At 38.6% G+C, this 22,329-nt stretch overlaps 1 protein-coding gene across 1 annotated transcript in view; it reads right to left on the reverse strand.

Annotated features, from left to right (window-relative positions):
• The window catches only part of LOC123752155 (uncharacterized), a 395,436-nt gene that overhangs the window by 22,054 nt on the left and 351,053 nt on the right, over window positions 1-22,329 (reverse strand). The window contains exon 3 of the mRNA XM_069332176.1: window positions 19,406-19,525. Coding sequence (XP_069188277.1) covers window positions 19,406-19,525 — 120 coding nt within the window. The remainder of the gene's footprint in view (window positions 1-19,405; window positions 19,526-22,329) is intronic.

Consider the following 22,329-nt stretch of genomic DNA (forward strand, 5'->3'; position numbering starts at 1 on the left):
GTGAAAAGAAACGTAAGAAACGTAAGAAAGATCGAGAAAATTCGTGTTAGAATTATTAATCTTACTTTTTCGGTCATATTTAATAACAGGAAAGACTGCTACCAAAATATACTAATATTAAAACGCACGACCCAGCAGCAAGGAATCAAGCCTTTACGATAAAATATCGCCAAGATCTGATTCGTTATCATATATACAAGGCAGAAAATGAAATCAAAGACAACAAAACGCAACTACTTCATGCTACAAACGATTGGAGAAACGGCAACAACGACGAAAGTCTCCGTACTCGCCTTGAACAACACCTCGACATCCTCACAGACCGACATCACCTCAGCACTGAAACAAGGATAATCAAGAAACTAACAACGTTATATGGAGGACCTATGGCAATTCCACGACCAAGAGATGGCTTCCTGAACCTTGCAGGAATTAACCTCACTGAGGACCAAGTCACTCTCCTAAATCTTGGTATAAACTGTCACGTTATGTCCAGACCGAGTGAGATGGCCCGGAAAGTGGAGTTTTGATCTTTTTGACCAAAGATCTGCAACCTTCCAACTTGATCATCATGGATAAACCCCAGGTATGTGACTCTGTAGTGGAAAACCCCATCTTGAAGTATATTCCAGCAGAGGTCCAAGAAAGTGATGAAGAATCTCCTCCGGTTTTGGTGACAACCCATGCACAAGTTGCACGCCCGCAACCAGCTGACTCTGCTTCAACAGCTGTCCCTCAAGACCATTAGAATCTACCACCTAATCTTACTATGTTGGAGTTCCGTAAGTTACAGAGGGAGGATCCTTCATTAACACCATTATTCTTCCAGGCCGAGACTCGATCGGACAGTATTCCTGGGTTCATCATAGAGAACCAATTGCTCTACCAGAGGTACCGACCCAGTAAACTAACGGAGGATGACGATTGGGCTAATGTCGACCAACTAGTAGTTCCCACCAGCCTACGGCCCGATATTCTACATCTGGCCCATAGAGTGCTTTCTCACTACGGTTTTAATAAAACCTATCACGGAATCATACAAGACTACTACTGGCTAGGTATGATTAAAGATGTAAAAACCTATGTACAACAGTATCATATATGTCAGATGCCAGGAAAATCTAACATCCCAATTCCCAAGGCTCCTTTGATTCCTATCCCGGTGCCTTCGGAACCTTTTCACAGACTCATCATAGACTGTGCTGGTCCTTTATCCCGGACCAGTTCTGGCAACGCTTATATACTAACCATCCTGTGTCCAACCACCAGATTCCCCATAGCAGTTCCTGTAAAGAACATTACGGCTGCTATGGTGGTGAAACAACTATTGAAGATCTTTACACAATATGGATTTCCTCGGGAGATTCAAAGTGACTGTGGCACCAACTTCACCAGTGATCGCTTCAAGAAGACACTGGAAGAATGCAACATCACTCAGGTTTTGTCCAGTCCCTATCATCCTGCTTCCCAGGGTTCTCTTGAACGTAGTCACCAAACTATAAAATCACTCCTTAAGAAATTTTGCAATGAAACTATGAAAGACTGGGATAAACAACTTGACATCATCATGTGCATTTTCAGAAGTCTCCCATATGTGTCTCTAGGAGTATCTCCTTATGAAATGCTCTACGGACGTAAGTGCCGTACTCCTCTTAAAGCTTTTAAAGACTCTCTACGTAACGCCACCTTCAGTTACCCTCAGTATGTGCCCCAGGTTCTTCAAAACTTAAAGCACATTCTAGAGAGATTACATAAATTTGCCAATGATAATTTATTAAAAGCTCAAGATAGGATGAAGACTCGTTTTGACAAACGCAGTAAAATCAGGAAATTTAAAGCAGGAGACTTCGTTTTAGCATATTTTCCGATCCCTGGTTCTCCATTGCAAAATAAGTTTTCAGGACCATACCGCATCAAGGAGTGCAGAAACAACCACAACTACGTTCTTGAGACTCCAGATAGGCGGCGGAGGACCCAGTTGTGCCACGTCAATCTTTTGAAGGAGTATAACGGAATTCCTCCCCCCCCCCCCACTGTGCTAGTATCTCTCTCCACCTTCAAAGATCCATACCTTCACAGAGAGACCTTCCCTGCTTCTCCTCCCGAAAGTACTAACTCTGAGTCAGTGCCTTTCAACTCGGAAATCCTTATTGATCTTCCTAAATATTTACAGGACTGTAACAGTGCTCCTCTCATCAAAATTCTTCAAGAACATCAGAATTTGTTCAGCGATGATCCCCAGGAGTGTAATGTGGTTTAGCATAACATCCAGCTACTTCCTGATACCCGGCCGATTCGTCAACCCTTCTACCGTATCAGCCCGTACAAAAGGAAGTTATGCGTGCTGAAGTACAGTACCTCCTGGATCATGGGCTGGCCACCCCTTGTGAGTCCCCTTGGGCCTCACCCTGCATCTTGATGCCGAAACCGCACGGTAAAGTACGCCTATGTACCGTCTATAGGAAACTGAACCTTGTGACCGTCAAGGATGCTTACAATTTACCTCGTATAGATGATATCCTTGACCCAGTAGATAATGCTAATTATCTGTCCCAAATTGATTTGTTAAAGGGCTACTATCAGATCAGCCTGACAGAGCGAGCTAAGGAAATATCTGCCTTCACCACTCCTTTTGGCCTGTACAGATATGAACGCCTTCCTTTTGGACTGTGTAACGCCCCAGCCGCCTTCCAGCGAGCGGTCAACCGCGTCATCTACGGCCTAGATCACACCTACGCCTACTTGGATGACATCGTTGTGGCCACTGACACCTGGAGCGAACATCTGCTCCAGCTGCAACGATTATTCTCCAAGCTCCTGACAGCTGGCCTTACCATCAACTTGGGCAAGTCCACCTTTGCTAAAGGTAAAGTACGTTAACATAGTCATGTGATAGGGAGTGGCAGCCTAGCTCCTTTAACCATTCACACTCAAGCCATTCAGCATTACCCACAACCTACAACCAGGAAGCAGCTCCTGTGCTTCCTTGGCTTTGCATCTTACTATCGTAGGTTTGTGAAAAATTTTAGTACGGTAGCGACACCATTGATTAATCTGACCAGCCCAAAGCAATGGTATCATTGGACCATTCAACAGACTATTGCCTTTGAGCAACTAAAATCTCTGCTATGTTCTGATCCCATTCTCGCCTCTCCAGATGTTTCGAAGCCCTTCATCATCAATGTCGACGCAAGTAGCACCGGCATCGGGGGCGTCCTAATGCAACAGCGTGGTGAAGAGGTTCTTCCTGTCAGCTACTACAGCTACAAGTTAAAGCCCCATCAAAAGTACTATAGCACCATAGAAAAGGAACTCCTTTCCATCGTCCTGAACCTACAACATTTCGAACCATACCTACTGGGTAATCGGTCTATTACCATCTACTCAGACCACAATCCCTTTCAGTTCCTGCAACAGGCCCAATTCAGCAATCAACGTCTTCTACGCTGGGCTCTGTACCTGCAGAATTTTAACCTGGAGATATTCTTCATCAAGGGCTCGGATAACATCATAGCCGACGCCCTCTCCAGAGTCTACGAGGTAGAGGCAGCTACTCCTACCACTCTACCTTCTACTGAAGTAACTTAACCCGTAAGAGCAGGCTTCGGGGGAGAGCTGTGACGGTAATCTCTTTCGAGAGAGATTTGGCCTGCTCTTTCCTTAATCATGTTACTTCAGTACATCTACAACATCAAGATACTACAATCAAGAGTAGTATATATATAGTAGAATACGTTTCTACAGGGGGGTAATACGTACCCTACACTCGCTCTCCAAACCTCCCTCCCTTCGCTGTCGGTGCACCACTCTCGTCGATCACCAAACTACCACTTCCAGCCAGCACGCTTCCCATTGGTGAATCAGCGACTCCACTCGACTTCAGGGGCCATCTGCAACGCCTATTACAAAGCGTGCATGAGCAGTTGGCTTTAGAATATTCTGTGCTCTCAAGGCTGATACTTCTATCTAGCATACGCTCTGTGTATTAGTAGAGGTTTTTCAGCCAGCCAATATTCTCAGCACCTGTAACTCATTTTTTGTCTTGTTCATTGTAGAGTAACATAACCATTATTTTATTTTATATTGTGTTTTGTCTTTGTATTTATGTTTAACTCGCACTATACATAGCCAAGGGATTATCTTTGTTTATATTTGTTTAAAGTCAATCAAAGTTTCATTTTTTATATGATTTGTTTTGCGTGTTTTTCCCTTTTTACTTGACCACAGGAGACAACAGCCAAGCAGTCAACTTTTTTTTCTCTTTTTTTTTTTTTTACTAATGTGATTGGCATTTACACCAGCCATTGGGAGGACTGCCTTACTCCTACATTTTCCCATCACATTATATATAATATATATATATATATATATATATATATATATATATATATATATATATATATATATATATATATATATATATATATATATATATATATATATATATATATATATATATATATATATATATATATATATATATATATATATATATATATATATATATGTCGTACCTAGTAGCCAGAATGCACTTCTCGGCCTACTATGCAAGGCCCGATTTGCCTAATAAGCCAAGTTTTCCTGAATTAATAATTTTTCTCTAATTTTTGTCTTATGAAATGATAAAGCTACTCATTTCATTATGTATGAGGTCAATTTTTTTATTGGAGTTAAAATTAAGGTAGATATATGACCGAACCTAACCAACCCTACCTAACCTAACCTAACCTATCTTTATAGGTTAGGTTAGGTTAGGTAGCTGAAAAAGTTAGGTTAGGTTAGGTAGCTGAAAAAGTTAGGTTAGGTTAGGTAGTCGAAAAACAATTAATTCACGAAAACTTGGCTTATTAGGCAAATTGGGCCTTGCATAGTAGGCTGAGAAGTGCGTTCTGGCTACTAGGTACGACATATATATATATATATATATATATATATATATATATATATATATATATATATATATATATATATATATATATATATGAACTTGAAACCGGCCATATACTGCAGGTATGTTGACGACATTTTTACACAGGTACCTGATGTCAGACATCTGCAGGAGCTGAAGGAGGCATTTGAGCAGAGTTCCGTGCTGCGTTTCACTTACGAGATGGAAAAGGATGGGAAGCTGCCCTTTCTAGATGTAACAGTCATGGAAAAGAGCGGAGGTTTCCACACTGCAGTCTACACTAAGGAAACGAACATAGGAATGTGCCTAAATGCCAACAGCGACTGCCCAGACAGGTACAAGAGGAGTGTTGTTAACGCATATGTCGACTGTGCTCTCAGCCACAGCTCAGAATGGAAGCAAGTCGACGAAGAACTCTGTAGGGTAAGGCAGGTCCTAGTCAACAACGGCTTCTCCAATGGTTTCGTCGAAGACATCATAAGAAGGAAAGTGAAACGCCATGCAACCTCTGAAGAGACAAATAACACAACACCTATACTCCCTATTAGACTATTTTACACGAACTTCTTTTAAACAGCTCATAAAACGGAGGAAAGGGTCCTGAAAGATATTGTTAATAGAAACGTTATCCCTACAGACAAAAATCAGAGGATACAACTGACGATTTACTATAAAACCAGAAAAACGGCCAGCCTACTCATGAGAAACTCTCCAGACACAAAACAGAACGCTTTAAAAGAGACTAACGTCGTCTATGCCTTCAAATGCCCTCTTGGGGACTGTAAGCTCCAAAAAACCCAGTATATAGGCAAGACAACAACATCTCTTTCTAGGCGTTTAACGATGCATAAGCAACATGGCTCTATTAAGGAACATATAATCTCTTCCCACAACCAAACCATCGCCAGAGAAATCCTAGTAAACAACACAGAAATCATCGATAGATACAGTGATAGCAGGCGGCTTGACGTTTGCGAGGCACTACACATCAAGAAGTCAACACCAGCAATCAACAGCCAATTATTGCACAATTATATTCTACCCACCTCAAGACTCCGCTCCAATATAGAAGCATCAAGAAATATGGACCAATAGGCTTTCTACAAACATTTCTATTCAATATCCATTGTTTCGTGTTCTGTCTTGTGTTGATGAAATTAATACCCTATTAATACTCTTGTTCTGTCTTGTGTTGATGAAATTAATACCCTATTAATACCACATCTTGTTCTGTCTTGTGTTAATGCCACATCACCCCTTCCACCTCACTCAAATGTAGATATAAAATCGGAGATGCGTAAGTTCTATTCAGTTGTGTATTTGTGAACTAAAGTCTTTGAAAATGTAATAAGTTTTACGAAACGCGCTCGTGTCGCGTCAGACTAGAAATAAAAATGAATTTTGGAGAATTGATTTTTGATTTACCTCCAACAGTAAAACGAAATGTACGAAAGATTGAGAAAATTCGTGTTAGAATTATTAATCTTACTTTTTCGGTCATATTTAATAATATATGTCTACAGGAAAGACTGCTACCAAAATATACTAATATATATATATATATATATATATATATATATATATATATATATATATATATATATATATATATATATATATATATATATATATATATTCATATATATACAACTATATTCTCCCACTTCAAGACTCCGCTCCAATATAGAAGTATCAAGAAATATGGGCCATTAGGCCCTCTGCAATTACTTCCATTCTTACCTTCAATACCCATTGTTTCGTGTTCTATCCTGTGTTGAAAGTTTTGTTCACCTCATCCAAAACTGTTGTAACATATCACCTCACCCAAAATGTGGGTATAAAATGAAAAATGAAAGCTGTTTAAATCATAGCATAAGTAAGAACTTTGTTTAGTGTTTGCAGGTAATAGTTGTGAGTGTGTAAACTAAAAGTCTTTGAAAATGTAATAAGTTTTACGAAACGCATTCAAGTGTCGCGTCAGACTAGAAATAAAAATGAATTTTGGAGAATTGATTTTTAAATTACCATCAACAGTGAAAAGAAACATAAAAAATATCGAGAAAATTCGTGTTAGAATTATTAATCTTACTTTTTCGGTCATATTTAATAATATATGTCTACAGGAAAGACTGCTACCAAAATATACTAATATATATATATATATATATATATATATATATATATATATATATATATATATATATATATATATATATATATATATATATATATATATATATATATATATATATATATGTATATATATATATATATATATATATATATATATATATATATATATATGTATATATATATATATATATATATATATATATATATATATATATATATATATATATATATATATATATGTATATATATATATATATATATATATATATATATATATATATATATATATATATATATATATATATATATATATATATATATATGTCGTAGCCAGAACGCACTTCTCAGCCTACTATGCAAGGCCCGATTTGCCTAATAAGCCAAGTTTTCATGAATTAATGTGTTTTCGACTACCTAACCTACCTAACCTAACCTAACCTAACCTATAAAGATAGGTTAGGTTAGGTTAGGTAGGGTTGGTTAGGTTCGGTCATATATCTACGTTAATTTTAACTCCAATAAAAAAAAATTGCCCTGATCCATAATGAAATGGGTAGCTTTATCATTTCATAAGAAAAAATTAGAGAAAATATATTATTTCAGGAAAACTTGGCTTATTAGGCAAATCGGGCCTCGCATAGTAGGCTGAGAAGTGCGTTCTGGCTACTAGGTACAACATATATATATATATATATATATATATATATATATATATATATATATATATATATATATATATATATATATATATATATATATATAATCGTTAGCATTGTAAATTTGTGGCCACGTCTCTGGTAGAAAAAAACTGTTTCTCAGAGCCCTAGTTTTCTGTTGGTTAGAGGCAACACACTGCTCTGCTCGCCCACCCGTTTACTATACCGGTGTCAAGCGCGGCTTGTGAAACTCACACAAACGAACGCCCTGCCCAGCCTCAAGCCATGCGAGAGAAGATATTCTACACACCCTCACTTCACACACACCTGCAAAATTTTACAATTTCGCTATGCCCAAAGATACTGAATTTTGGGGGTATACACACTTGATTGCTCCACAGATGACTGGACAATCACTTCCAATCAGACTCACAGTTAACACTGAATCATTACTGCTTCTCTATTTATCAATCTCAGAGTACTCACGAGTCTTACTGTAATTTTCTCATAAGCTGTTTTCTCTACTCGCGCTTCTGAAGCTACACATGGTTCTCGCGTCTCTAGAACCGGTTTTGAGAGTCGATTACTTCTTCTTCCAGTATTATTGATATCCGGCTGATCCACGGAAGGTACCAATGATTCGGTACTTGGATGGTTTGCGGATACAGTAAGTACTGTGTCACCAGACGTAAGTAGAACCGTCTTCACCTGAGCTCTGTGGAGGAGCGTGGTTCCACCTTGCAATCTGAGACCCGAATTCTGGTCTCGTAGTACTCGGGCAGGCTCCTGCGGATAGGGAAGGCTGTGACGTCAGCCAATGAAACCCGTAGGCCTCTCCCGCAAAATCTATGCACTTCTCTGATTGGGTCCCGCACCTGTTCACTGGTGCCACCCGCTTCTAAGACAATGCCCCTTTGTTTCAAATGAGTTTGGGGGGTTTTATGGTCAGCCTCCCAACAGTTTGGTGCATGAGTCCTCGTTTTCACCCCCCACTACCTACCACTCTACAATTAGTTTTACCCCACTGGTTGGGTAGTAGGCTCCCCTTGCTACCCTGGTTACAATTATGGACCTCACTGTGCTCCTGACGATGTACCTATGTAACACGGGGAGGGGTTCTCGAATAATCTTTCCTCCTCTTTCCCCCTCTACCCGTATTCTTACTTTTATTCTCTACCAAGGGACTCCAAAACTCTTACTAAAGCCGATTCCACGCCACGTGGTCCTAAGACGATTGACCGACTTAGGATTCTACAACCCGTATGACGTGACATAGGCTTTGAGCAAAGCCCTAGAGTCACCTCCGCCGCCACCACCAGACCAGTAACACTGAGCAATGATCGAGGTCTGGATCGATCATGTTAATTAATCAACCTTGGGGCTTTATCCCCACTATAACCGATACTCTTTAAGATCTTAAGTGTGGAATTAATTAAACGGGAATGATGAATTCCGATTCGATGTTAGAATCGGCGCCCAATTCAACTCTGCCTCGTGTGGACCACGTGACAAGGACCAATTCACATACATATAACAAACACATGGAAATAATGAAAATGCAGATTATTAACTAATTAATTTATTAAAAGAAAAAACTAAAACAAAATCTAAAGATGTTCACTCCCTGTCACTTTAACACTCCCTACTTGACCTGAACGGCAATGAATTGACTATCCCTATAAGAACTCATAAAGCAACTCTACCTTGGGCGACCCAACCCGTTCTCGCAAATTTAATAAGTCAATATTGACTTATTAGTTGCGTGCATAGGTGACATACTAAACATAATAGTTTCCCTTGAAAAGCTTCATAGAAAACACCGACCTTACCTAACCTACTTAGTATGTTAAAATAAGCATCTTATAGCTTCGTAATTACAATTGTTACTTAACCTATTATAGGTTAGGTAATAATTGTAATTACGAAGCAATTAGATGCTTATCTTAACATACTAAGTAGGTTAGGTAAGGTCGGTGTTTTCTATGAAGCTTTTCAAGGGAAACTATTATGTTAAGTATGTCACCTATGCACATATTTAATAAGTCAATATTGACTTATTAAATTTGCGAGAACAGGTTGGGCGACCAGCTAGATGTTCGTGCTGTCGGGAGGCCGATGATGGTAAGGCCACCTGCCCGAGTTGTTTCTCAAATCACACTAATCTGTCCTCTCTCTGATGCTCCAGGAGCCCAGAGCAGAGTATTGTTATGCATCGCTTACCAAGTTACTTAGCAAGGTTTAAGTTATAACAATTAACGTCTGTTGTACTTAATTGATCCAGACTGGTTGAATTAATTTACTGAAGTTAAATTACACAAGCATCTAACGGCAGAGCTGTTCCCGATCACCAAATGGCTATTTGACCTTTGAGAAATAGTGGACATGTCAACTCTGATGACCTATGACCACCAGGTCACTCCGCCTTACAACTTAGATCTGGTTTGTGACGTCACTGATGGTGACTTAACTCAATAATTAGAATACTCTTGATATTATAACTAATAATACTATATAATACAATTTGAATGCAACCTGAATAAAGACTATTTTCTCTAAATTACTGAATACTATAGAATGATTCATTATACGCAACTATGAACAGAGGCGCCCGCCATTTGTGACTCAGACCTGCTAATCCCCAGAGGAATGTGCGTTGTTGAGGTCAGGTCACTACACGAAACTTCTGGAACCTTCTGGATAATTCTTACTAGTTTGTTACTAGTAAGTTTGTTAAGCCTAGTTTGTTACACTTAGTCCTTCGATACCCAATTTGATAACCATTGGATACCAAATAATAGATTTAACCATTTCGAGCACCAGTGCTTGCCATGCAAACAATTCATTTTTGCGCTGATTGAGCACTCTCTTACACAAGGGCTTCCAGTATTTCACAGTACAAGAAATAGGTATATGTGTATTTAACTAGATGAGTTTGATATTATTTTATCTTTACAAGGATTCGCTGAAGCCTTAAGTAAAAATCTAGAATTTTTTAACCAGCCCCAATGTTTCTGCATTCTCATCGTGCTGTTTGACAACATATATTAGAGGACGTTCTTAGTGGATTCTCACTAGCAATATGAAATATATTCTCCACTTATTGTACAGGCTAGCCCACAATGGCTTTTTCTGGTTGTGTACTGCTCAAAGTCTTCACTCATCACATGAAGAGCTTTAACCTCTCAGTATATTGAAACAACTGTTTCTTGAACATTTTCATTTCTTTTGCTAAACGCTGCTATCTTACAGACTGATCTACTACCGTTGCTAGAGTACGTTTTTTCGAGCACATTTGCAGATCATATGTTTACATGTCGCCTGCTTGCTGAAGCAATAAACTTTCTGATGAATTTAATTCTGCTTTCAAATTCAATTGTTTATTCATGTAAAGTACATACATACAAGGTGTGATGCAAACATTGATGGATTTATAGATATAGCTAGTACATACAATGCTTAAAGCCACTATTACGCAAAGCGTTTCTGGCAGGAAAAACACTAAAGACTAAAACTGAATACTAGTTGAGATTAAAGTATAAAGTGTGTTGAGAAAACAAAAAATAAAAAAGGGAAGAACATGGCAGAAAAATAGCAAATATACAATTTGGTCGACAAACAGCATTGTTTAAAATAGCAGACAGGGGTTGACATTTAGGGGTAAGGTAGGTTACAGGGAGTTAATTAGGTAGTGTTTAGTTTTTATCTTAAACTGGTAGGGAAAGGTACAGTCTTTAAGATGATTGGGAAGGTCATTCCACATTCCGGGTCCCTTGATTTGTAGAGCATTTCTAGTTTGATTAAGTTGTACTCTTGGAATATCAAATAGGTATTTGTGTCTGGTGTGGTGCTCATGGGTTCTGCTACAACATTCTAGGAAGCTTTTAAGGTCAGGATTGACAGTACAGTTCAGCGTTTTATATATATATATATATATATATATATATATATATATATATATATATATATATATATATATATATATATATATATATATATATATGTGTATATATATATATATATATATATATATATATATATATATATATACATATATATATATATATATATAAAATGCTGAACTGTAATGTCAATCCTGACCTTAAAAGCTTCCTAGACAAGCATGCATATATATATATATATATATATATATATATATATATATATATATATATATATATATATATATATATTGTCGGAAAATCCAACACCATTTAATAATAATATCATACAGACAGATAATTGCTGCTGTATTGTATAAACAAGTTACCCATAGAAAATGTAACAGTTGTGGAATTTCCGTCTATAGAAAACGGGATATCATCACCACATACTATTAGAAAATTCACCAGCTATTCTGCTGAGAATTATTCTTAAATACATTAGTCTTTGGACTTTACCATCATAAAAACATCTCATATAAATTAACTTAATTATCAGTATTAACGTAGAGTAAATGTGACCCTTCTATCACTTACTGTCATCTGGACAATGTAGGCCAGTAGCATCAGTGAGGAAGGAGGGTCAGCCATTGTTTGTATTGAGACCAGAGGCGCAAGGGAGCAAATTCGGCTCCTGTTAATTCTCTTGGACGAAGTGTTATGGAAGATGAGAGTAGTGATCTGCCATCATCAACATGCTGTCATCAATTTCAAGGGAAGTGTCTTTCCGAAACCCGTTTATCTTTCATTTATGGCCATTAATGTCAGTGGATATAGGGTGTGCCTGTTAGAGCACGAGATAGCCTCAAACTAAAGGTAATTAAGCCAGGTCTTTAAGGTTCCTTGTAGAGTGTTTTCTCTGATATAGTTGTCATATATTAGGATTCTGGCTTTACAGCTAGCGCCCTTTTGACAGGTCAAGACGAGGAAGCATGCTTTGTGCATCAGTTACCAGGGTGTTGGAAGCTACCTCACATGAGGAAAATGTGGTGTCTACATCCTAGTTATAACTGGTGGACTAAGGCCTGCTGTACAATAAGATAAGGAACCTCTTCAATATGTGTAGTTAATACTGTAGTTTGATTGGCTGCATATATATAAATTTAATTAATATAAACCCCCCCTAATGTGTAGAGGATCTATTTGTGAGATTATGAGATTATTGCAGAAATACAGTCCACTTATCATTATACAAATTGCTATCGAAGTATATAAATTAACGTAAATATAAATTCTATATAAATTCATATAAATTAAATAAATATAAATCTCACAGGTCGGTTCCCACATTATTTGGACCTTCGGAACCGGATTATTCAGTCCTTTGAACCCACATTTGGTCATCTTAGTACCGGATGAACCAGTTAACCAGTGGATTCATTAAATATACTAGTGCAGTGTGATTTAAACAGAGGCCAGCAGTCAAAGACGGCGGCGTGGCCTCGAACGAGTTCACGAGCCCCGCTCAGTTCAGATCAGCCTCATCAGCGGTTTCATGCACACCCACAGATTTGGTGGCGTGTTATTCTGTGAAATGACAGCGCTAATATTGAAGCCAGCCAAATTAGTGGCTGTGGTTTCGCGAGATTGTTCACGGATTTCGTGGTGTTAAATTTCGCGAGAGATTATCTACGAATTTTGTGGACTTTATTTCGCGAGGTCACTAATAATATTTAATACTTCTTGATAATATTAGAAGTTTTATAGAGGCTAATTAAGAGGCTATTATCAATAATTGTGTATATTATTTCTCCAAAATAGAGAATTATTTAATATATATTGCACTAGTGATCACAGTATAATATTTACTAATTGCCAACCCACAACAGGGTAGGATATTACCATTGACTAGTTGAACTATTATTGATCATCCTAGTCCCATTATTACCATAGTCAGTTGTACTATATTGAACAACCTAGCACCATTAATGAATGGTATAGACCCTATTTTGGGTGTAATTTTTAACAACTCGAGTTGAGTTGTATATATAATAATTTACTTATGATCATTACACCTTTGAGTGATTAATTAGTGTCTCTACCATCCTAGGGTGATATAGAAGAGCTAACCTAAAGGTACTTCCAGTGACACTGGTTTATCACTCAAATCATTAGTGTGTATGATTGTATAAATCATTAGTGTGTATGATTGTATATATATAATGTGTATTAATTTTAAGTGCTAACCTCTAGTAGAGGTAGGATTATTGCCTAGTGAGTGCAGAATTTTATCCTAGGCTACCATCAGTACTTGTTCAGTATTATGAGCGACCCAAGTACAAGCCCCACAAGGCTTCACCAACTAGCCAGTATAGATAATGCAGGGAGAATGAAAAGAACCCTTGCAGGTCTTAAAGGCCACTTAACAAGACAGATTAAGAAATGTGAAGATTTGTCACAACAATCAACAGTTGATTATGCTGACCTGGAAAGCTATTATCAAGCAGCTGCAGGTAAATTTGAGCAAATCAAATGCCAAATAGCAACATATGTGGCTGAACTTGCCAACACCAATTTATCAGAAACAGAAATAGACGACATTATGGTTGATCTTGCGAATTATGAAGATCACACTCAGGCCACGTTACAGCCTTATGTCAAATTAATTGCCCAGAACAAGGCAACAGCAGCAACAACAACAGTTGCATCTAATACTAGTCAAGCAGAAGCTCGACTCCCTCCAATTAATTTACCCACTTTCTCAGGAAAAGATGAGGAAGATTGGGACGAATTTTGGAACAAATTCGTTGACCTTGTAGACTCAAAACAATCTTTACCAAAGAGTAGTAAATTCTCTTATTTGCAAGGCCAATTATCAGGTGAGGCTAAAACAGTAGTATCCCATCTGAGATTAACTAACGACAGCTATGATCTGGCAGTAAAACTCCTCAAGGATAATTATGCTGATCCAGAAGTAAGAACATCACATTTAGTTCATGAGCTGTTACATTTACCCCCACCGGAGGCTTCAGCTGATTCATTCCAAGTCTTCAAGCTGGAGATAGAATCATTGATAAATGCCCTCAGCCTGACAGCAGATACAAACGGGGCTGAATGGGTCTTGAAAATAATTGTCCAGGAGAAAATACCTAGGGACATATTGAGACAAATGAGTGCTCATTACAATAAAAGCATCTTATATATGAATGAAATATCTTAAGTATACCTGTTTTATTCGTCCTATTTTATCAGCGATTGGCACTTTTAAAGTGCGCTTAAGTGTTTTGTTTTTTAAGCATTTTCCTTTCTTTGATAGGCAATTATATTCAGTATGAGTTCTTTGTTTACCAGTTATTTGATTGTGATTTATGTTTTTTCTTTTAGATCTGATGATGAATACGAGAAGTATTCGAAACGTTATGCATTTTAAAGTAAAGAATCTGAAACAAGATGTTCAGTATATCCCTGGTTTTCCTATTAATCTTAATTAATAATAATATTCATCCTATATATATATATATATATATATATATATATATATATATATATATATATATATATATATATATATATATATATATATATATATATATATATATATATATATATATATATATATATATATATATATATATATATATATATATATATATATATATATATATATATATATATAGAGTTGGGGCCAGAGTTGGATATTGTCCTAATAGCAGCTTTGTGTTGAGGAATTAGAGCACGTAAATGATTTTGTGGCAAGCACAAAGCACAAATACTATAGTTTAGATAAGGATAGATGAGGGAGTAATAGAGCATCACCAGGGCAGGGCGAGGTACATAATATCTGATCTTAGAAAGAATGCCAACAGTTTTTGAAACTTTTTTTTATATATTTAGAATGTGTCCCTGGAAATACAGCTTGTGGTCATTGAGAACGACAAGGAATTTGCCATCTCTTTTGTTACAAGTTTGGGTATTGTTTATCCTGAGATTTATTTGATTTGAGGATTTATTGCCAAACAAAATATAGAAAGTTTTGTCAATATTGAGGGTGAGTTTGTTGACAGTTAGCCAAAGATGGACTTTATTTAGCTCAGTATTCACTGTGACATTTAGAGCAAGGGGGTCAGGACTGGAGTAAATGAAGGTTGTGTCGTCAGCAAATAGAATTGGTTTAAGGTGTTGAGAGGCATTTGGAAGGTCATTAATGTAGATGAGAAAGAGGAGAGGGCCAAGTATGCTGCTCTGAGGAACACCAATGTTGATGGGTAGGGAGGGAGAAATTGAATTATTCACAGAAACATACTGGAGCCTGTCAGTAAGGTAAGATTTAAGGTATTGCATGGAGTGACCTCTGACTCCATAATGATGTAATTTAACCCTTAAACTGCGCATGGCGTATATATACGCCCTGAGTAACATGTCCCATGGTGCGCATGGCGTATATATACGCCATAGGGTGCCAGGCTTGATTCAAATGGCCCGCGGCTACACGGGGTTCACAGTAGCTTCCTCAGGGCTCTTGTAAACAGATGCCATTTAAAAAAAAAATCGTGGGCAATATTCTCAGGTGTGAGAGGCACAGTACTGTTGGAGCAACCAAGGCCGGCGCACGCAGCATGAGCGAACAGCATTGATGTTCAGCTTGTGACCACAGCATCGCCGAAAAATGTCAAAATAAATATATAATTGTTATTATTTAGCGATGACAATATTACAGATGACCAATGACTGTGATATAAATAACCAGGGTTGTGATAATAGCAGGATTGTTGTAATAATTAGCGCTGTGTGAGGAGTGATGCTGAGAGACGGAGGGAGACAGCATTGTTTACTGACTGTGTGGCCACCTGTTATTGTTTGCGTTCACCATACCAGCTCAGTGGTTCTCTATGGTGAACACAAATGTAGATACTTATATATAATGTGTGTATTAGTGTAATAACAGCAAAAGGATTATGCTGGGAGGAGCCATATGGGTGACGGAGGTGACGTCGTCTGCACGATTTCTCTAGCTGTTTAGAGGGTGGCCACTATGCTCTTTGGGCGCTCTACAAGCTTAGGTGTACAGTTACGGTTCATAAAACATGTAGATATTTATATATAATATGTGTATATAGGGTAATAACACTGCAAAAGGTATTGTTGGGGGAGAAAGTTTAGTGCGTGTGACCTTGAAAGAGTGAGGGAGCCGCCAGCCGCCATCTGTGTATAGCGACGACTCTTAGTGCCTGAACTAACTATATCAGCTTAGCTGAACAGTTGTGGTGAACAAAATATACACATACTTATATATAACGTCTGTATATAGTGTAATAACACCACAGCTGGTATTGTTGGGGGAGAAAGTTTAGTGCGTGTGTTGAGGGAGTGGCAGCGAGTGGCTGGCTGGTGTGTGGCAGTAACTCCTCGTTGCTTTTCGACTCTCAATACCAACTTAGTGGTTCGTTATGGTGACCAAAACATGCCAATACTTATATATAACCTGTGTATAGAGTGTCATAGCAGCAAAACTATTTGTTTATTGTTTTATAAACATAATAATTGAATCACTAATATGCACATCATACTTTTGAGTATAGCGATAATTAACCACTTTTATTATATAAATATATTACAATACACACTATTGAATAATATTACTGCAAAAAAACTAAGAAAAAATCAATCGGAGACATTGAAACAATTAGGTAATAATATCTTTGTGGCAACTCCCATCTGTCAACGCGGGTGACGCTGACCGGGTCTGACGACCGCTCTGTCAACGCCCACTTTTTGCCAGACTTCCTCGGTCAATTGCGCCCAAAATATGTCACCTACGATTTTTTTTTTATTTTTTCCGTGCTCAGGGGACACAAATTAACATGTTTAGAAGACGAAAAAATTTTTTTGAATTTTTTTTTTTCTTGCGCACAGGGGTGTAAATGTCCATATGACCCCTGAGCAGTGTAAGGGTTAAGAAGAAGGTTTTGGTGGTTGACAGTGTCAAAAGCCTTACGCAGGTCCACAAAAAACCCAACAGGGAACTCATTTTTATCAAGAGCTGAATGTATCAAGTTAAGCATACTAATATGTGCATCATGTGTTCTTTTTTTGGTCTGAAGCCATATTGACAAGAGCTAAGTATATTGCGTTTGGCTAGATAAGAGTAAAGCTGCTTGTAGATTAGTTTTTTAAATATTTTTTGCAAGTTTGGCAGGATTGATATAGGTCTGTAGTTGTTAACATCTGTGAGATCACCACATTTGTGAACAGGCGTTCCTGTCGCTTTTTTTTAGAATATCTGAAAAGGTTTGGAGTTCAAGTGACTTGTTGAAGAGCAATGCAATAGCAGGAGCTAAAGATCTGGAGGCTTTTTTGTAAATTAAAGTTGGTATCTCCTCAAGGGCACTAGATTTGGTTTTAAGGGAAAGGATTATCTCATTAACATCTGTGGAATTTGCAGGTGTTAGGTACAGAGACTGCAGATAGTTACCTGTAAGATAGTCCTGAACATCAGTACTGGAAGATGGAATATCATTTGCAAGGGATGACCCAATGGAAGAGAAGAACCTATTGAACTCAATAGCAGAATCAGAGGCTGAAAGCTGACCATCGTTACTGGACAGGAGTATTGGTTTTTTATTTAAAATTTTCTTTGATCCCAATATTTGTGAAATTGTGCTCCATGTTTTCTTAATGTTGCCCTTTGTTTGGGTAAATTTATCTTCGTAGTATTTAATTTTGGCTCTTCTAATTATTTTAGATAGCAATGATGAGTAATTCTTTGAAAATTCTTTGGAGATGATTCCTAACCTATACTTCTTCTCAAGGTCATGTTTTTATTAATGGATTTCAGTATTCCCTTTGTAAGCCAAGGATTGTTTAGCCATTTAGTTGTGACTTGTTTCGTTAGCATAGGACAGTGGGTGTTATAAAGGCTGAGAGTTTTTTGAAGAAAAGATTGCACTGCTAGGTTGATGTCCCCTCTGTTACCTAATTCGGACTCCCAGTTGATATTAGCAGCAGCAGCTATAAAATTGCCTATAGCAGTTTCATTGTGCAGCCTAAAGCTTATCTCCCTTGTCTCTAGAGGTGGTTTGTTAATGTTAGGAGAAACATAGGGTAATGGTCTGTAGTGCTATCGATGATTATCCCTGAAGTAAGCGGAAAGGTTATGTTGGTCCAGATGTGGTCAAGAGCCGTTGCAGTACTATCAGTGATTCTAAGAGGTCTAGTGATTAAGGGTATGAGGAAGCAAGAATTCATACAGTTGAGGAAACTAGTAGCAGTAGGGTTTTCAGGCTCTCAGAGGTCAATATAATTAGAGGTCTGTTGCGATAATTAGATGTTTTTATCAGTCTGTTGTCTAGAATTAGATTTCTAAGGTTAGAGTTGAGTTCGGACACATAGTGTTAGGAATTCTATTGACTGCTCCCACAGTCAGGATAGATTCAGCACTTAGTTTCCTCATAATACAATAATTCTCTCTATGGCATTGATAACACTTGGTGTTATGGCATATTTTAATCCCATTTATAGTATTCAAAATTATTTTGTCAACTAAAATTGGCAAGTAGAATAGTAGACAACAACATTGAATATCTGACAAAGATATTATTATCTTTTATTTGATTTATAAAATTAAAAAGTAAACTTGACATTTCCTTTATTGTAACAATAACAAATAATTTGTCAGTTTACCTATGGATCCGTGTAGTAGCATACTGGCCACTCCTATTTCTAACCAAGAATATTTAAAGGTATTTTTTATGCAATATTAGGTATTAATAAATGTTTATATACGAGTGAAGTCTTTCGAGTGACTCCTGATAACACACGCAATGACTTACCGCAAGAAAGTTCGTCGGAGTCATCGTGGCAGTCACGGTCGCCATCACATCGCCACGTCATGGGTAGGCAGCGAGAACCATCCAAGCAGCTGAATTTATTATCTGCGCACATAGCAAGATCTATGGAGAGAAACAAAATTATTGATACATTCTATTTAATACTATAAACCCAACTTGCAACCTTTGCAACATACACTTTTTTTCGTTACCAAACTCAACATTAATGGCATACTCAGTTTTACACTATAAACAATGATCACAACAGAAGTCGCACATAATGATAATTACTCAGGCAGTGGCCTTTAATCCTGGACTATGTTCTGGACTAAAGAATACTTGCTGGTTGGTAAATAAGCTACTGTTGTTGGCATGAAAACTCTTCCTAAGGAAAAATAGTTTATAAACCGAACACCAAATAATTGTATTATTGTCACAAAATTCCAAAGTGGCCAATGGTCAGGTTCCCCTCCTACTCGGTAAGCTCACTTTTGTAAAGATGCTGATGATTACTTTCGTCAGCCACTGATCTAACCGGGACGGATTTATGTCTCATGCTCTGGTAAATAATATTGTACCCACTATGAGGAATCCGTCAAGTGTAACCTACTTTTATTGGCCTTAGGAGATCAGGTATTTTATTATTTGATTTGTTACCACTCGAGGCAATCTTTAATATTTTGTAATTGTGGGAAATTTTTCTTCACTACAACTGGTACCATAGAAAATCCATCAGTGCTTAGGATGGGTCAATGATAGTTCACCACCTGGGCCCCACATTGGGTAGGATAGTGGCGAACCCCGGTTGGTCTTTGTTTTTCCACATTTGTAGCCATTGTTGCTACAGTTTCTACGGCTCTGACTATACTCTCAATCCTTCCATGATTTACAATGATGTTCTTGGTGTTGCGTTCGGAAAATGGCTAAACTAAAACCTGGGTCTGGGACTCAATGAAACTGCATAAGTTTCGTTGTTACTATTCCAAATACCTGATCCCTGTGACAATGTATTCTTGAAAAGGCCTTGTTTACTGCTGAGGTTTGTTTTCCATGACCGATAATGATATTGTTACTGAACTAGCATATCAACAGCTGTTAGCAGGAAAGTTATCACGAAGTTGCTGAATAACGAGTGATGGAAACTCATTCGTTAAGCTTACATTTTATTAGAGGAAAAGATTATCCATTAGCAATTATTGGAAGGAGAATAGTTGTGGTTACTGACGAGCGAGGACGTGCTGCATCACACTCCAGTTAGCGGTTGATGATTGGCTCGCCGGCCACTGGAGGGTGCGGATGTGTATAGAGGTGCTCGTCAGGTCCTAATGAGTGGTTACATTGGGAGGGTGTCCGTGGCGGCTGTGGTGATATTGTGTAGTGCACAGGCAGGGCGCAATAGTTGAGTTACAAAAGGGTAGTATTGGCCTTCGAGGAAAAGGACGACGACGGCTGGTCTGGAGTTTTCCGTGCCAGTAGACCATGTGTTGGTTGGGATTGCCCTGTTGAACGTTCTTCATGTGCAGTTGTCTGACTTGGTGGACATTCAGCTGATTCAGGGCAATCATGTGGCACTTAAATTTCACCACCAGGCTGCCTTTCAAGAATTCACCTAGTTGTACACACCTAGTTGTGGTTGCGGGGGTTGAGCTCTGCTCTTTCGGCCCGTCTCTCAACTGTCAATCAACTGTTACTAACTACGTTTTTCCCCTGACACCACACACACACACACACACACACACACACACACACACACACACACACACACTCGTGTGTGTGTGTGTGGCGGAGGGAATCGAACCTGCGACCACAGGATCACGCATCCAGTGTGCTATTCAGTCAGCTACCGGACCCATGAGTAGCCGGTGGGCGAGAAGTGATTCACGGGCGGTGCGAGGAGCGTGCTTTCCCTCTCACGGGTGACTCAGGTTCTGGTAGAATGGTGAATCTCGGCACGGATTTGACCTACGTAGCAGTGCGTGGTACCCCTTTCGAGTTTAAGGACGACCTTTTTACTGGGTATTTTGAATGGTTGGTTTCAACTGTGTTACGACTGATGACTTACTTTGCAGAAACGTGCATGCCAGTGTGTCGGGGCAGATTTCAATGGTGGTGCGGCGTGTGTGGGTATGGTTGCCTTTGTGGGGCCGTATGGACGCTGTGGGTCTGGATCTGGATGGCGAGGCTGAGGTGATGGTAGCCGTGCCTGGCAGGGGTGCCGGGGAGGGGTGGGAGGAGTCTTTACCTGTTCTAGCCTGCCTTTCACATGTTGGTCCTGTGTCCCCTGTAGAGAAGGCGGTGGTTCGGGCTGGGCATGCTGTGTCCCGTTCCTCTGGTGGTGTGGCCACTGTGGAATTTATGGACTGCAGACGGTGGTGAGAACGATGAATGTGGTTTATATTTGGTGGGGGCTTCGGTGCCCATGGGGGGTCCTGGAGGGTGGGGGTGGGGGGAGTTTGCTGCCGTGCTTCTTCCCCTGTTCTTCCCTTCCAGTTGCGGCTGCTTCACTGCAGGGGATTATTGACTCTGGTGATTGTGCGGGAGACAGACCGGTTATTGTGCTGAAGAAGGGGGCTGTGTATGCTCCAAGGGTTCCTCCTCCAAGGGCTTTGGCTCCTGTTGATCCATGGCCTGATTCTCGTCCACAGAGGTCTGTTGCCGACCGCGTTCTTGCTGAGAGGCATTCAGTGATTATGCTTGGTGTGAGTTGGGAATACTTTATTCTTATTGTGTATTTTCTCCAGTATTTTTCTATTTCCCTGTATTATATTATATTATATTATATTATATTATATTATATTATATTATATTATACTATATTATATTATATGTTAGCTGTTAGCTTTATATGTTAGCAGACTCTGTTAGTTTTGCCGGCCGACCAGACGGAATCACACTGCGACCATGGAAGGGTGGCAGACAGTTGGCAT

This window comes from Procambarus clarkii, chromosome 27 (genome assembly GCF_040958095.1).
Source record: "Procambarus clarkii isolate CNS0578487 chromosome 27, FALCON_Pclarkii_2.0, whole genome shotgun sequence".
In the NCBI taxonomy this organism is placed as follows: Eukaryota; Metazoa; Arthropoda; class Malacostraca; order Decapoda; family Cambaridae; genus Procambarus; species Procambarus clarkii.